General features: G+C 44.4%; 1 protein-coding gene across 2 annotated transcripts in view; it reads right to left on the minus strand.

Annotated features, from left to right (window-relative positions):
• Nucleotides 1–240: 240 nt before the first annotated feature.
• LOC106653583 (microtubule-associated protein futsch) overlaps nt 241–17,888 on the minus strand; it is a 28,028-nt gene continuing 10,380 nt past the window's right edge. Inside the window, exons 3-7 of one of the 2 annotated variants that reach the window (XM_023458698.1) lie at nt 16,573–16,844; nt 15,150–15,719; nt 9,975–15,073; nt 2,554–9,896; nt 241–2,021 (exon numbers count right to left, since the gene is read on the minus strand). In XM_023458698.1, coding sequence (XP_023314466.1) covers nt 1,852–2,021; nt 2,554–9,896; nt 9,975–15,073; nt 15,150–15,719; nt 16,573–16,844 — 13,454 coding nt within the window. In that variant the 3' untranslated portion in view covers nt 241–1,851. Of the gene's footprint in view, nt 2,022–2,553; nt 15,074–15,149; nt 15,720–16,572; nt 16,845–17,888 lie in introns of both variants that reach the window. The other variant, XM_023458697.1, reaches the window with a different exon arrangement.

Here is a 17,888-nt window from a genome sequence, read left to right on the forward strand (position 1 = left end):
TGAACAACGACTTTTTTTACGGATTTTTCGTTTTGCAGTACAAAAGTAATTGCTTGTTCAAACGGATCTTTTGGATGGATATTACACGTTATAAATAATGTTTATACTTTGAAACGCACTGCCATCTACGTATATTTTTTTATCATTTTTTTTTGTCATTTTAAAGAGACTCGCAAAACTCTTGAGTACAATTATTAGAATCGTAATTTTTTTTATCCTTACGTACGTGTGTTTGGTTTATTTTTTTTTATTATTTGGAGATGTTTAAAGTCTCTTTACATACTCGGCTACAGTATCGAAGCAATTTAAAAAGGTTGTTCAAAAAGCTATATTATTATATATAATATTTTCATTTTTCGTTTCAGTTTAAAGGACTTTTGCAAATGCTCGTTAATCGTGAAGTGGAATATAATAATAATGCTGTAAATACTTTATTGAAAAATTTTTTTTCTCGCTCTCAAAGTAACACTGGCGAATTCATGCATAATTTATTCGCTCCCCGGTAAATCGTCCCTTTTCTTAGACTTAAAAATTACACATATATTTGTAAAGCTTACTTTTTATATCAACAATTGTGAGTTTTCTCGTTTTTTTTTTACAAACGTCGAAATTGCTATTGAGATGACTTGTCGTTTGAAAATTATTGAATCGATACAACTCGAAAGCGGCAAAAATCTATAATCGAATTTCGGACGATATTTTATATTATTTAAGTTCAGTTACAGTTCGAGTCGAAGCATGCTTCGGCTCGCTCTTTCGTGGCATGTATGATCCCCGAGGGATATATCGAGGACTCGTTTCGAAGATTCGTACACACGTTATTGCGTATCATTATTATTAATGTATAAGTTACTGACAAGATGATATTACTCCCCCGTCTCGTCGTCTCGAAGGAAGACGCATTTTTAATTATTTAAATTGTTTTTTTTTTATTTTCTGCCTCTAATATACTTTGTGCTAATTAGTCGCGCGGATCGATGTTATTACATATCGCGACAGGTATCCGCGAACTCAAATCGACTCGTTGTCCTATATTAACTATAATCATTGTCTCTCGGCTATAATCGTGTTTGTGAATGTATAATCTTGGATTCATCCTCCCCCATTCTTCCTCTCGCTCTCCACGCTTTGGATTAATTTTTCAGTCGCTTACGGAATATACGTTTACTTAATGTCTGTGTATATATATAAAAGCTCCAAAAAAGAGGACTCAAACGTTCGCCATTCCGAGTGCTACAAATAGACGCAAATAAAAAGTTCAAGGGCGGCTTGATTATCGACTCATCGTGAATTTAAACGTGCGCGTATATGTATATATCGCGCACGCAGACGGTTCTCTAAATCAGTTCGTCAGTGGTTCATTTAAGAGAGTATGTGTGTAATGCTTGTGTATTATAAATACGTGCACCGCGAAGTGCGTAACACTTTGAGCAAAAAATTCTTGTTTTTTTTTGTTTGTTTGTTCTCTTATCAAGGACGGGAATTTTGGAAAGTGCTTGAGAGCTTCGTTATAAATATAATTATGCGATATTTCCTGTTCGCGCGTGGATCGTGTGTGACGATTAATTTTCGAAAGCCCGTGTATTTAATTTGAAAAAATTTTTCACGCTCGCATACGCATCGTGTACAGCTTTAGGCCTTGGTACATGGAGTCATATAATGTAATATAATCGTAATGATAATTATGTATACGTGTTAGCGCCGCGGGTTTTTTTCTCTCTCTCTCTCTCATTGTTGCTGCTGCAGCTGCCTCTCGATTTTCTAACTTCGGAACTGTATCATGGTAGCCGAGTAGCCGCCGGCGCCGCCGCCACCGCCGCCGCAGCCACCGCCGCCGCACTGCTGTGCCGCCTAGAACTCCAGACGGTAGGCGCTGCAGCTCGTCTCGTGATCCTGCAGATTGATGGTGCATCTGGAGGCGGAGGGCGACAGGTCGATGTGGTGGGCCGCGAGGGCCTCCTCGTTGTCGGCCACCCAGTAGCCGAGCGTGTCCGTGTCGTAGGTCGGGATCATCGTCACCTCTGCGTTGCGGGAAAGAGAAGAAGAAATAAAAAATTGAGTTTCGTTTGCGTACGATAAGTGTGAATATCGTATGCTTCGCCACGCGAGGAGAGCGTATTTTTGTTCAAATTATTTTTATACGCTGTGAGTTTCCAAATATGCTTTTATACTTTAACGTGTAAACATTTTTTCTATCGTTTCTGCCGCCCGTACCGTTATAAATATGGAAGATCAGGCGACACTGATTGTATTGAAATCGCTCTTTACTTATACAATTATTCCGACTTTGACACTTGCAGGTTTACGGTTATAAAGGTACTCGCCATCTAGCGGTGGCAGCTTAAAGTATTATTATTGTATCACAAGTGATTAAAAACTGATTTAAATTTTTTTAAATAACCAGAAAACAAAAAATTGTTATGAAACCAATTAATAATGAGAATTTATATTAAGGTTAAAATTATTAATATACTTTGCATTGTTTTTAACTCGAACAAAAGAAAACCAACAGATGCATCACCTTCGGTCAAAGTTAAAATCTGAAAATCTTACCCAAATCCTTGTCCTCCCAGGTCTTCTTGGCCTCGAGCAGGGCGTCGTAGACCTCGCGACTCGGCTCGGTGCCGCTGAACACGTAATACCTGGCGCGCACCTTCTTGAAAAAGTCCAGCGCCGTGTAGAACGAGTTGCCGTGATGCGACACGTAGGTCAGATCCACGTAGACCGGCTGTATCTTGTTGCGCGAGTCCTTGCTGCGCTTGTCGTACTTGCCCGGGCTCTCGGACCTCTTGTTCTTTATATTCTCGGCCAGCACTCGTTTGGGCTGTCGGGGCGGCTCCTTTTTCGGGGTGGCGGGCGACGGTTTGTTGGACGATGCCTCGCTACCTGCACCGGCCGTGGCCTGAGCCGGCGCCGGGGTCGGTGGCAGTCGCATCGGCTCGCCCCAGTCGTTGATCACGTCGAAATTCAGACTGTCCGGGCTGAGATCGGCCGAGCTGCACGGCTGCACCGGGCTCGACTTGAGATTGAATTTGCGCGGCGGCCGAGGCGACGGCAGACCCAGCGGACTGCCCCAGTCGGCCAGCGGATCTCGCTTCTTGTCCTTGCTCTCGTCGTCCTTGCTGCTGCTCTGAGCTGCTGGAGCTTCGTCCTTCGTCGAGACGTCGCTCAAGGCCTTCTCGAAGTCGAGATCCGCCTCGTCGATGTATCTCTTGAAGCTGGAGCTGCCGCCGCTTATCATGGGCTCCTTTTCCACCATGAATTCCGTGGAAACAGTAGTGGTGGTGGTCTCGTCGGGCAGCTCGCCGTAGAAGCTGCTGCTCATCAGGCCGGAAGTCGTGAAATCGTCCAGCTGCTTCTTGAGTCCCGAGTCAGCGGTGACGGTAGTGGCGGTGCGAAGAGGCGACGACGAGAACATCGGACTGCCCGTTGGATCGTCGTCGGAGAAGGTGTGTCTCTCCTCGCTGCTGCCCCAGACGTGGGTCACGGCTCGGCTATTGCCAGCCGTGCTCAGGTCGCTTCTCGGGCTCACCGGTGGCAGTGCACCACCACCAGCCACCTCTCTGTCGAACAGATCCGAGCCCTCGCTCGGCGTCCTGGCGTGATGAGACGACTCGAGGGATTTGATCTCGGCCACGGGTCCAGCACCTGCAGCCGATCCAGCTCTCTCGTCGACCTTGACGTCGGTCTTCTGGGCCAGCACGACGGTCTCGCCGCGCTCGTTGGTGGCCTCCGTGACCTCCTGCGTCGTGGTGATGATGTCGCCGTCGTCGCTCATGGTGCGCGTCGTCGTCACGATGGTCCTGATCACCTCGCCGCTGCGGAAACCCTCGGGGGTGGCCGTTCTCGACAGGGGGTGTTGTTTGTCGCCGCCGCCGCCGGTGGTGCTGGCCGCTGAGGCGGGCGTCGATCGGCCCGAGAAGTGCGCCTGAATCAGGGGCGACATGGTGATGTCGGGGGTGGACTTGCCGGTCGAGCCACCGCCGCTGCCGTAGACTATGTCCTTGGGCAGGGAGACGTCGGGCGACGACTTGCCCGAGTAGGTGCTCTTGTCGTCGTTGATCAGGTCGCGTATCAGCGGCTGCTCCGCGAGGCCGTGATCCATCACCGATTCCAGGATGGTTCGAGTCTCCTGGCAGAAGGTACTGCTGCTGCTGGTGAACGAGGAGCTAGGTAGACCAGCCGCGGTCGAATGACTCTCCAGAGAGATCAGCTGCTGATCGGCGCCAGCACCACCCGACGACGGGGCTGTTATCGGTTGAGCCGTGCTCTCGCTGATGATGGTCTTCACGGTGGTCGTGGTCACGATCGTGATGTCCTCGAGACTGGTCGCGCCGAAGGTCGAGCCAATTTGTTGTTGCTGTTGTTGTTGAGAGGTCGCTTCTTCGCTAACATCAGCCAGTAATTTTTCCGAAATTGCGGAGGATTTTCTTCTCGTCCCCGTGGCGCTGCTGCTCTTTTCGTCCGAATCCGGTGGCGTCGTCGACTTTCCACCCGACAGGGTCGTGGTTATGTGCGTCGTGCGTATCTCCGTCATGCCGCCGACGAAGGCCTTGTGGAAGGGACTCTCGTAATCCGTGTAGGGGATGCTCTTGTCTACGCTGTCCTCGTATTGCTCTTCGAGCAAGTCCGGCGACGATTGGCCCGATTTCTGCTGTTTGGTTTGTTGCTGCTGTTGCGAGTTGTCGTCGTCGTCGACGTCCTGGAAGATGCCACTGTCGGCTATCGCCTCTCTGTTGAGGCTCTTCTTGACGACGATCTCCTCGATTATCTCGAGAATGATGTATCTGGGTACCGAGGTCCTACGGACGATCTCCTCCAAGATCAGATCAGTCAATTTCCGGCTGTGTCTGATGTACTCCTCGAAGATGAGTGACTCCACGTCCGTGCGCTTCTCCTCGGATATGACGATCTCCTCGTCGATGTGCGGCTCCGGACGATCGGCGCTCGAGAATTTGTACTGATCCGGCTCGGGACTCGAGCCCATCGTCTCGGACTCGATGAAGGCCTTGAGCTCCTTGTCGGTGGCCGACGAGGACGCTTTTCGACTCGACTCTTGATGTTGCTGCTGCTGCTGATGATGATTATCATCGCTCGAGTCGAACCAGATGTCGGCCATCAGGGGAGGTAGCTGAGCTCCCTGACTCGACGGAAAGTCGTCGGCCAGGATCGACTGACGCGACAGTTTACGGCGCGTTATCACGTTCTCGATGATCAGTATGATGTACTGGCGCGGAATCGACTGAGCTCGGGCGAGCTCCTCCAGCTCCTTCAGACTGATCTTCTTGTTTTTCGATATATACTCGTCGAAGATGTAACTGGCTATGATCTCCTCGTTCTCGTCGCTTTCTTTCTGGCTCTCGTCGAAGGAGTAACCCACGGCGCCGAACTCATCGGCGTGTCTCTCCTCGATCGAGCTGGCCGTTCGAGACAGGACGAAGGGCGATTTCTCGCCGGTTTCGTATAAACTCTGAGATCTCGAGCGGTCGGTTTGTCTGTCGCCGTATTGACTCTCTACGCTGCTGGAAATCGATACTTTGCGTTCGTAGGCTTGTCTGTCGTCGAGATTTTTTGCCGGCGCGTCCTCGCTGTGACTCTCTCGTCTCACTCTTTCCGCTTCAGAAATGGATACTTTGCGTTCGTAGGCTTGTCTATCATCGACATTTTTTGCAGGTGCATCCTCACTGTGACTTTCCCTTCTGACTCTTTCGGCTTCAGAAATGGAGAATTTACGCTCGTAGGCCTGCTGATCTTCAATATTTTTGGCTGGAGCATCTTCACTGTGACTTTCCCTTCTGATTCTTTCGGCTTCAGAAATAGAGAATTTACGCTCGTAGGCTTGCTGATCGTCAATATTTTTGGCTGAAGCATCTTCACTGTGACTCTCTCTTCTCATTCTTTCTGCCTCAGATATAGATTGTTTACGTTCGTGGGCCTGCCTATCATCCAGAGATTTTGCAGGTGCATCTTCACTGTGACTTTCCCTTCTGACTCTTTCTGCTTCAGAAATGGACTGTTTACGTTCGTGAGCTTGTCTATCATCCAGAGATTTTGCAGGCGCATCTTCACTGTGACTTTCCCTTCTGACTCTTTCGGCTTCAGATATGGACACTTTGCGTTCATAAGCCTGACGATCGTCAATAGATTTTGCTGCAGACGAATCATCGTGACTTTCCCTTCTGACTCTTTCTGCTTCGGATATGGATTGTTTACGTTCGTGGGCCTGCCTATCATCCAGAGATTTCGCAGGTGCATCTTCACTGTGACTTTCCCTTCTGACTCTTTCTGCTTCAGAAATGGATTGTTTACGTTCGTGGGCCTGCCTATCATCCAGAGATTTTGCCGATGCATCTTCACTGTGACTTTCCCTTCTGACTCTTTCTGCTTCAGAAATGGATTGTTTACGTTCGTGGGCCTGTCTATCATCTAGAGATTTTGCCGGTGCATCTTCACTGTGACTTTCCCTTCTGACTCTTTCTGCCTCAGATATGGATTGTTTGCGTTCGTGAGCTTGTCTATCATCGAGAGATTTGGCGGGTGACGATTCATGTTGACTTAGTACCGATTGTTCTTGATCCATGACGGTCGAAGTGGACTTGGCTGGTGATGGCTCTTTTTCGGAATGTTTCGTGGAATCTTTTTCGACGCTAGGAGATTTCGATCGGTGAACATCAGATGTATCTGATTTAGCAGGAGATGATTCTTTGGTACTTAATTCTTTTTGTGGACTCGGAGATTTCGATTTTGATGCATCGTCGTGTTCGTGTTGGATGCTAGTCAGCAAAGATGACTCAGTTTTCGTTATTTCTTTTTCGACACTAGGTGATTTTGATTTCTCTTGCGTTTGGAAATTCGCAATTTCTGTTACCTGAGACTCCATACTAATGGAAGATGTTCTTTTATCGAGTGAAACTTCACGTTCTATACTTGGTGATTTAGATTTCGATGATGTACCTTCTTGTTGACCCGATTCTTTTTCCACACTAGGGGACTTCGATCGATCCGATTTATCTTCACTCTGTGCTAGCGAAACCAAAAGATTTTCATCGATTGAAGAAATCGATTTAGCGGGAGAGGACTCTTTTTCGATCGATTTTGCAGATGACGCTTCTTTGCCAATCAATTTGTCTGGAGAACCTTCTTTTGAAATCGATTTTTCTGGTGAAGCCTCTTTTGAAACTGATCTTGTGGGAGATGCTTCTTTTTCAATCGATTTTTCCGGTGTAGGCTCTTTTGAAATCGATTTTGCAGGAGATGCTTCCTTTTCAATTAATTTTTCTGGAGAAGCATCTTTTGAAATCGTTATCGCTGGAGAAGCTTCTCTTTCAATCGATTTGTCGGGCGAAGGCTCTTTTGAAATAGTTTTTTCAGGGGAAGCCTCTTTGCCAATCGATTTTTCCGGTGAAGCCTCTTTTGAAATCGTTTTCGCTGGAGAAGCTTCTCTCTCAATCGATTTTTCTGGAGTAGCCTCTTTTGAAATCGATTTTTCGGGTGAAGCTTCCTTCTCTATCGATTTTTCTGGTGACGCCTCTTTTGAAACCGATTTTGAGGGAGATGCCTCTTTTTCAATCGATTTTTCTGGAGTAGCCTCCTTTGAAATCGATTTTTCCGGAGATGCTTCCTTTTCAATCAATTTTTCTGGAGAAGTCTCTTTTGAAATCGTTTTCGCTGGAGAAGCTTCTCGTTCAATCGATTTTTCGGGCGAAGGCTCTTTTGAAATAGTTTTTTCAGGGGAAGCTTCTTTCCCAATCGATTTTTCCGGTGAAGCCTCTTTTGAAATTGATTTTGTGGGAGATGCCTCCTTTTCAATCGATTTTTCTGGAGTAGCCTCTTTTGAAATCGATTTTGCTGGTGAAGCCTCTTTTGAAACCGATTTTGAGGGAGATGCCTCTTTTTCTATCGATTTTTCCGGTGAAGCCTCTTTTGAAATTAATTTTGCAGGAGATGCTTCTTTTTCGATCGACTTTTCTGGAGTAGCCTCTTTTGAAACCGATTTTATTGGAGATGACTCCTTTTCAATCGATTTTTCAGGAGAAGTTTCTTTCGAAATCGATTCTTTCTCGGTACTTGGTGACTTTACGTCATCTGCTATTGCAACTTGTAATATCTCAGTCACCGCTTCATGGGCTTTGATTTCTTTTTCTATACTTGGTGACTTTGATTCTTGTTTAGATGAGGGTTTTTCCGAAATTAATTGTTCTTCCAACTTAATGATTTCGGACTCCTCTTTTTCCACAGCTTTGATTGTTTCTAATAATTGTGATTCGGTATCGGCTAAAATACCCGATGCAGTCGCTAAAAGTTTGTTTGAGCTGTCTTCTAACTTAGCACTCATAAAATTCGATACTGATTCCACTTCACTTTTGATTGTACTTGTTACATGTGATTCAATACCTTTTATCAACGAATCTATGTCAGATATACCTTTTGAACTATCTGGTAGTTCTGATTTACCATCTATTTTTGCAATAGTTTGCTCGGACGTTGAAATATGAGAGGTAATTGGGTCCATAACTTCTTTGAAACTCGAAGAGAATGAGTCAATCAATGATTCACCTCCTGAAATAATATCAGTAGCAACCTTATCAACTAATACTTCCTCTTTTTTTATTACGGTCTCGATCTTTCCGAGTAGTGAACTCCCTAGAGCAGTAAATTCATCCCTTAAAACTTTGGACTCTTTGACTAAACTGACTTGGTCATCTACATTTAATTGACTATTATCACCAAATGATTGTGCAAAAATATCGGAGCTGATTGCTTTTACAGAAGACAAAGACTCTTCCAGAACATTTGATTCTTGTGAAGATTCTGTCGGTGCTATTTCTGCAGCCCCAGTATCTTTTACTAAAGTACTCGATTCATGACTAACCGATGTGAAAGTATCAAATGAACTTACTTCTGTCGATATTGCGTCTTGAGCTAATTTTTCTTTTACTGATTCTTTTTCAGTGTGCATAGAAATCGTTTTTTCTGGTGAAGGTTCTTTCTGATCAACTTCTATTTCTACGCTCGGCAACTGTGATTTACCTGACGCAGACTCTTTCCGACTTATTTCTTTTTCTGCACTTGGCGATTTTGACTGAAGTGGTTCAGGTGTCGTTTCTTTTTGTGTTGACTCTTTTTCAGCACTCGGAGAGCGAGATTTATCCAAACTTGTGCCTTTTTCATTAATAGAAGAACTGAATTGTTCCGCAAATGATTCATGTGCCAATTGCTTTTCAAGATCCGAAGTTTGAGGAAATTGAGAATGTTCGCCGACCAAAATATTAGATGATTCTGCAAGAACTGAAGAAATTGATGTTCTTGAAGCAGATTCTTTTTCAATGCTAGGCGATTTTGATCGATCAACTTTCTTATCTTTCGATTCTGTCACAGATGAAATATTAATATCATCTGCAGTAATCAATTTCTGCGGAGAAGTTTCCTTTGAACTAAGATCTTTTTCAGCACTTGGAGATTTAGATCGATCTGATTTGTCTTTATCTACACTGGGCGATTTAGACCTGTCTATATCATCTTTCTCTGCACTTGGAGATTTAGATCGATCTATTTTGTCTTTATCTACACTGGGTGATTTAGACCTGTCTACATCATCTTTTTCTGCACTTGGAGATTTAGATCGATCCAATTTGTCTTTCTCTACACTTGGCGATTTCGATCGATCTAATTTGTCTTTTTCTACGTTGGGTGATTTAGACCCATCTAAATTATCTTTCTCAGCACTCGGTGATTTTGATCGATCTAATTGGTCCTTTTCTACGCTTGGAGATTTAGACCTGTGCAAGTGATCTTTGTCTGCACTTGGAGATTTAGTCCCGTCTGCAACATCTTTCTCTGCGCTTGAAGATTTCGATCGATCTGATTTGTCTTTTTCTACACTTGGTGACTTAGACCTGTCTAAATCATCTTTCTCTGCGCTTGGAGATTTCGATCGATCTGATTTGTCTTTTTCTACACTTGGTGACTTGGACCTGTCTAAATCATCTTTCTCTGCACTTGGAGATTTTGATTCGTCTTTATGGCTTAGTTCTCTTTCAGCACTTGAAGATTTAGACCTTGTATCGGACTTTTTATCTTGACTTTGGATTTCTTGTCCTGTTAAATTTTCTTCCATTGTAGATTCTTTTTCCAAATTTGACATAAATTGAGATGATTCTTGAATGGAAATATCAACTTTTTGGGAGAGTGATTCTTTTCGACTCGAATCTTTTTCTACGCTAGGTGATTTTCTATCTGATGATATTTCCGTTGTTTCAGGAACCACAGATGCTGTATTTTTTTGATCGAGATCTCTCTCTTCACTTGGTGATTTGGATTTAATCGATTCTTGATGTAACTGATCAGTAGTAGCTTCAAACTCATACGCGTGAGAAATTTTATCAGTTGGTGATTTTGCAAACATACTCTCAGCTGGTGAAGCATCTTCAGAGCGCAATGATTCAGGCGTTTTAGCTGCCTCACCGCTTTCAATAGTTGAAACGGAAAATGTTTCAACCAAAACTTTTTGATCAACAGAAACCGCACTTTCTGTAGTATCTGTTTCCAATTTAGATAATTTTTCCAAACTATCATCAAATGTAACTTTTTGATCTTCTGTATCGAGTTTTTCTGATGCTATACTGTCTCTTTCAGGCGTACTAGATACCGATCGCAATGAATCTTTTTCTGGCGGTGACCTATCACGTGATTCTTTTAGTGAATCTTCTGGACTTGGAGATTTTGTGAAACTAATTGTACCGCTTTCACAAATTTCTATTTCGTGCCCACCATCTTCGCTACTAGCTGTAACTACCATGCGTGTAACAGTTTTATCTTGAGATTCTTGAACAGTTTCTGATATCTTTTCATCTCGTTCTTTGGTTGTTTCACTAATTACTTTTTCTTTAGCTTCGTCCAAATATTTTTCCGTTGTAGGTACATCAACACTTTCAAACAGTTCTGATTGAACCTCGGATTTTAGAGAGACAGATTGTAATTCAACTTTTGACTCGACGACTTTTTCATCTCCCTCTAAAGAAATTTTATCAATGATAGTACTTGTACCTTCCACAATTTGACTATCAATCGCACTTGTAATTTCATCCATCGTTAGTTCTTTCGGTATTTTATCATCTTTGTGAGTAGGAAAGTCAGTGGGCTCCTCTGTCGCTAACTTAGGTGAAGTTGGTGTAGAACCTGGAGTAACCATAACTAATTCCGCTTCGCTTGGAGACAGGTTTTGCTGTATACTAATTTCAGACTGTACAATCAATTGATCTCCAACGTTTTCATCGCGTACTTCACGTTTCGCAACCTGTTTCACGCAAACCTCTTCTAAACCTGCAGCTAGAACATCGAGTTTATGATCACTTTCACTTTTAACGCACGGTTTATCTACTATGTCATATTGTAACAAGTCATCACAGATTTTTAAGACATCTTGGCGGTCTAAAACTTCTTCTTTAACGGGTGATGATAAATGTACATCTTCACGTTTTATTGTTTTGGTGCAAATTTCTTCTTGTACCATTTCAGCCTTTTCGTAACTAATTGGAACAATCTTTTCTGATTCTTTTTCAGATGAGACTTCGATTTCTTCTTGTAAAGTAACTTCTTCGGTAATGCCTACTTTTTTAGGAATCAGATCAATATCTACAGAAGATTTACGCGCTTCCTCTGTTGCATACAATGTTTTTTCTGTCAAAAAATCATCTTTCAATACTTCAGCCACTGTTTTAACAATTTCTTCGACTTCTTTTGGTTTTTCCATTTCTATTTCAATTCCTGCTGTGCCTACTAGAACTCCTGCAACGTCCCGAACAGCTTCTTTAAAATCTCGAACCGGTCCATCAGAAATGTCTTCGTCATCATCGTTCTCCTCGCTAGATGGAATAGTAAACTTTACTGGTTCTGATTCGGTCTCTTTTACTGCACTTTCAATATTTTCAACGTCAGTAACACCTTCAATAATTTTACAGTCCTCTTTTTCTGCTTTATTGTCATCAATAATTGATTGAATGTAAGCATTTTCTTCACTTTGTTTAATCACATTTGCACTTTGAATTTCTTTATCAATAAACGTGGCACTTTCACTGATTGCTGATGTCTTAGCTTCGTCAGTATGTAATTGAGTATCTTCGTGTACTGATGATTTTCTGATACTAGCTGACCCCATTTTTTCAAAAATTGGCATTTCGTCAGCAACGTCCTGTTGAACTTCGGGCTTAGACTCTTTTGGAGAACTTGCTTTTGAACTCGGCTTTTCTTCGATATCTTTTTCTGAATCCCGTCGTTTTTTTGTTAATTTATCGAAACCTTTCTCAAACTTGTCTGCCATCTTACCGAAAAATCCTTTCTCTTTGTGATCTTTTACGGTAGGACTGATGGGAACATCTTTCTGTTTGTCTGATTGATCGACCTCTTTATCTTTTTCAATATTTTGCAAGGAATATAGTTTTGGATCCACTTCCTCGTGCACCGGTAAATCGGCAACTTCATCGGGCGTTTTGACAATATCTCTGGCAACACCTTGTGCAACAGCGGACTTAACATTCAATTCTTTCACTTCGGGCTTCGGAGCGGCTACCGGCAAATCTTGATCAATTTTTTCTGGCTCAGGAACTGGCTTTTCTTTTTCCTTCACGTCCTCCAAAACGTGCTTCTCGTCGATATCTTCTTTTATCTCATCCAAGGGAGTGCGTTCATCTTCGGGCAAACTAGGCGCAGTCGTTGTTGCTCCAGATTCGAGTATTGAAACTCTCTCTTGAGACTCGACCAGTTTATCAACGAGAACGTCTTTCTGATCTCCTTCTGGTTTTGGCGGAGAATCTAATTTGTCAGGACTACTAGATGCTTCTTTCGCTGCGTCGTCGCTTTCTTTTTTAGGAGAATCATCTTTTTCTTCAGTCTGTTGAACTGTTTCAGTGGCTGTAGCAATTATTTGTTTCATTTCTTCTTCAAGCTGTTCCTTATGCTGTAATGGCGAGTCTTCTGATTTTTGCAACTCTTCATGAGTACCGGCTGCAGCAAGGAGTTTCTCCGGCACCTCATCCAATTTTTCTTCCGCGGCTTCTTTTTCTTCGTGCTGTTGCAATTCTTTTCCTGCTGTGTGGCTTTCACCGCTTATTTTCATATGAGCTTTTTCGGATTCAACTTCATCCAAATGATGTTTTTGTTCTGTATCACCGCTTTGCATGGAATCTTCGGTGTATATTTCTTCCTTTTCAACGATCAAATATTCCTCCTCTTCGGTGAGCTCTTGGCTTTCTTTTCGAGTCAATTTTTTCGGTGCATCATCCATTTCAGCTGTAACGTCATCTTCCGTTTCTTCGCCTTTCTTATCCACAGTTTCAACCAGTATTTCGTCCTCGGCTCCGAACCTCTCTTCTTTCTTAGCCACTTCGATTCGTTCGGCTTTTTGCAAAACAGCTTCAATTTCTTCAACGACCTCGCGTTCCTCTTTCAAATCCGCCAAAACTTTGCTTTCAATGGAATCGAGCGACATATCTTCTGATTTCTCAGTTAGATTTTTATCGACGACTTTAATAGCTGATTCGGAGTCAATTCCCGAAGGAGTAGAAACAGCCGAGGAATCGGTCGTGCCTCCTCTGATTTTACGAATGACCGCATCCTTTTCCGATTTAACGGACGACGGTGTACTTCTCGTAGACTTCGCCGGGCTGAGAGGTAACTTTTTGCTGGGACTTATGGTTCTTCCTCGGATACCAACGGCTTTCCGTTCGACCGTTTTGGCTTTGACTGTCGATTTGGCCGCGCTTGAAGCTGTCGCCGCTGTTGAGCTTGCAGCAGTCGATAATTCTATGTTCTTTTGTTCAACGACTTTGCGATTGTTGGCCTCTTTTGCACTTTTCGCCGGTACCGACGATGTGGTTTTGGAAACAGCTTTAGGCTTCGCTTTCATAACCGTTCTCGTGACTTCGACTTTGGAAGCTAGTACGTTTAACGATTTTTTCGGTGTAGTCGGAGATGGCTTCATAACATCTTTTTTCTCCCCAGAAACTTTGATCTTCTTTTCTATGGGTTTTGAACTGGCTTTGATGATACTCTCGGATTTTGTCGTTTTGACCGTCGATTTTGTGATCTCCTTGATTTCTCTCTTCTTCGTCTCTATCTTTTGCACTTTGGATTCCTTTGTGACGGTGATCTTCTCTGTATCCGCTTTCACGGTATCAGTCTTTTTCGTTTCCGCCTCAATTTTGTCAGACTTTTCAATTTTTTTAACATCCTTCTTGATTATTTCTCTCGACTCTTTCTCGGCGAGCTTGCCCTCCTTGGCCTCGGACTCGATTTTCTTATTCTCGACGATCTTTTTCGTCTTGGTTTCGGCTCTGAGCACCGAGATAGGCGCTGCGACAGGCTTGGTAGCAGCGGCCGCGGTAATTTTCGCCGCGGTCTCCTCGATGGTCGCGTCCCTCTTCGAGCTCAACTCTCTCTTTCGGGACTCGGCCAAGCGCTTCGTTTCTCGCTCGTACAGACTGAATTTGGGCTTCATCGCGATCGACGTTGCCGCCGCGCCGGCCTTGTCCTTGAGGGCCACCAGCGACGCGGACGGTGACAGACTCTTGGCCGTGCACACCGGATGCTTCAGGAACTCCAGATGCTTGAGGCGGCCGAAGCCCTCGAAGATTTTGTGCTGGGGCGTGCTGCCCGGGAACAGGATCCGCGTGATGGTCTCCTCGGGACTGGCGGGCTGCCAGACGAGCAGGGCGCAGATCGACACGAGATTCTGGACAGGAAATATCATGCTGGACGTGGTGGAGTCGCCGCCGCCGGACTTGCCGCCGCGGGTGCCGTGCGAGCCGGCGAACAGTTTGGCGTCCGAGGCGTTCCACTTGGCCATGAAGTCGCGCACCTCGCGGCTGTCCTTGCTCGGACTGAGGACGTACATGTCGAGGGTGCCGTGGCCGACCTTGTGATACAAATTGATTGGTTCTGGATCCCTGTAACAGAGATGCGGACGAAGGTTTATGTGGCGCAGATTCACGGCCATCTCCTGGCCGATGTCGATCAGATTCAGGATCAGGGGGTCGATGTCCTTGTCGCCGTCGGGAGAGTTGGAATTCTTTCTTTCCTAAAAAAAAAAGAAGGAGAAAAAAACGATGAATGGGTATGCTCGACGTAATTAAAAAAAAGAGAGAGACGTATACCACGATGTTGCAGAAAAAGTGCCCTATCTGCGGATAGACATGCATCTCCTTCTTCTTCTGCAGCACGCTGGCCATGCCGCCGATGTTGCTGTTGTTGATGCGCGTCAGCAGCACGGCGTCGAGTCGATCGAGGTGTCGCGCGAAATCCCAGAAGCAGGCCTTGCGCGCGAAACCGCCGTCCACGAGCATGTTGAAGCCGTTGATGCCGAAGAGGGCGGCGTCGCCCTGGCCACCCGGGAAGACGTACAGGGTCGGATGGCTGAAACGTATGTTGCCCACCACGTCCGACGGCTCCATCAGCTGGTCGAGGGTCTGCGCGACGAGATACTGGCCCAGGTAGGCGGTGAAGCTCTGTATGGCCGGACAGCCGGCCGTGAGCACGTCGTCCGGATTGACGCGTACGCGGCAGGCCCGGGTGCAGGCCTCCTCGGCGAGGCGCGCCGTCGACCAGTCGCCCACCCCGGCGCAGTGTATGTCCACGGTGACGCTGTTCTCGTAGGCGCGCAGCACGCGCTGCACCTCGTGCTCGCTGAACGCGTCGAGAAAGTCCGCGAGGCTGAACGTTCCATCCTGTTTTTCACAGACGAAATTAATTGTATTTTAATGTAATGTTTTTTCTTTTTAATTAAAAAAATGCGTCATTTTATCGTTGAAAATGATTTCGTAGAGTAAAAGTTACGATACCGTTCGATTTCACGAAAAAAATCCCAACAAAAATCACGTTGAAATGCTCGTTGGATTATTTAATTTAGTAGTACAGCTTTCAGACGCACTTTGCTCTCGTCAATTTTTCAGTCGTATTTTGAAAAAGTTGCTATTTCGACCGTATGTTACTTTATCCCATTTCAACCAGAGTAAAAAGTAACTCCTCTAATCAAAAGCTTTTAAAAGTGGCTTTACTTTTCAAATCATCGCTTTTATGCAAGTAGAAACTTTTTTTCATGGCCAAAAGACGCCAAAAGACCAAAAGACGATTTGCAATATTTATAGTTTAAAAAAGTGATCAATGAGGATAATTTTTTAGGCTAAAATCAATGATGGTATTCGTTCTATGGGAAAAATCCTATTAAATTATGTAGTTGAAACGCTTCTAATATTTTTTGTTGATTTTTCAATCGAAAAACGAATTTTTTAATATATTACATTTTGTAAATTCAAAAAAAGGCTATTTCTTCACTGAGAATGATTTTTTCAGGTAAAATCAATGATATAATTGGATTCTACGAGAAAAAACGCAATGAATAAGGCTTTCGCAAAACCGATTGCACCCTTATAGAAAAGCTGGCAACTTATAGAGTGCTACTGATACCTCTAAAAATCTTTCCGACTATTGCAAAAAAAAAAATACTTTCAAACTATTATCTTTCCGATCTCGTTGCATTTTCCGACATACAATTTCTTTTTTCAAAGTATCACCACACACCTGCAGTATCCAGGAACCGTTGCCGCCGAAGGTGTAGCCCGCGTGAACGATGTGCCGATGCTTGGTGAAGCTGGCCAAGAGATTGCGCATGCACTGCAGCAGCGTATTGCTTTGGGGAAAGATGAGCACCTCCGTGACGAGATTCTCGGTGGCGTACTGTATGAGGCGCTCGCCGTTGCGCGCCTCCTCGCCCTCGGGGGCCTGCGCGACCAGCGCCTGCAATTCCTTCTCCAAGTCCACGTGGCAGCTGTCCTTGTCCCAGGAGAGAAAGCCTGCGATAAAGAAAGGAAGAGAAAGAAAAGTCGTGTATATATTTCGATGGTTCGGAATGTCGATGATATTTATTGCATAATATTATTATAAGCTTCGAAGGTGCGCACAGTTTCATAAATTCATAATTAGATCGGGGAGAGCACAGAGCTCCGCTCGCGGTTGCATTTTTATGATTCAAAAATTATATAACATAACGACGACGACGACGAGAGGCATATGTATATAATCCTCCGCGAAAAAAAGATATACAATACACACACACACGATGATGCGATCTGCAGAATCGATAATTTTATAGACACTGAAAGTAAGGTCAGGTGTTGACTTTGCGCGCGCTAAAGAGGCACATGATACGAGACGTTGATATATATACGTGTATATATTATTGTAAAGTGGCCGACTGCGATGCACTACTGTATATATAATATATACATCGCGAAGTAGTGCTGCGCGCGTAGGGGTCGGCCTCTTATAAGAGAGAGAGACTCTGAATTGCCTATACATCGGCACAAAATGCATTCTCTCACACTAGCGTACATAGCATCAGTGTCAAATTGATCGGAAGCCCTGAAGGTGATACGGCCCGAAGCCGTGTATTGGTGGGTTTTCTTATTTTTTCTTTTTTCTTTTTTTTTGCCGCGATATCTGCTCTCTCTCTGTATAGCTTCTATTTTCGTCCTCTCTCGCAATTCACAAACACGATATTGCGGGAAAATATCTCGAATTTTCCAATTTGATATACATACATACAGGCAGCTGCAAGCGCAACAACAGCAGCACCTAACGCGTTTCCGTGCATCGCGCAGGATCAATTATACTTCGACAGGCAATAAACGCGGAATCGAGTAGTGTGCATGCGCTCGGTCATTGTTGTTGCATACGCTATATATATCAAAATCAGGTCAAAAAGTTCTTGAAATAAATAGTAAATGCCTCGAGCTGCTGCCGCTATTGATCTAGACGAAAGATATTGTCGCCCTGTACAAACATACACACGAGTCGCGATCGATATTATATTTTTGATATCGAGTGCTGCTGCTGCG

The sequence above is a fragment of the Trichogramma pretiosum genome, unplaced genomic scaffold (assembly GCF_000599845.2).
Source record: "Trichogramma pretiosum strain Unisexual culture from Peru unplaced genomic scaffold, Tpre_2.0 scaffold75, whole genome shotgun sequence".
NCBI classification, from domain to species: Eukaryota; Metazoa; Arthropoda; class Insecta; order Hymenoptera; family Trichogrammatidae; genus Trichogramma; species Trichogramma pretiosum.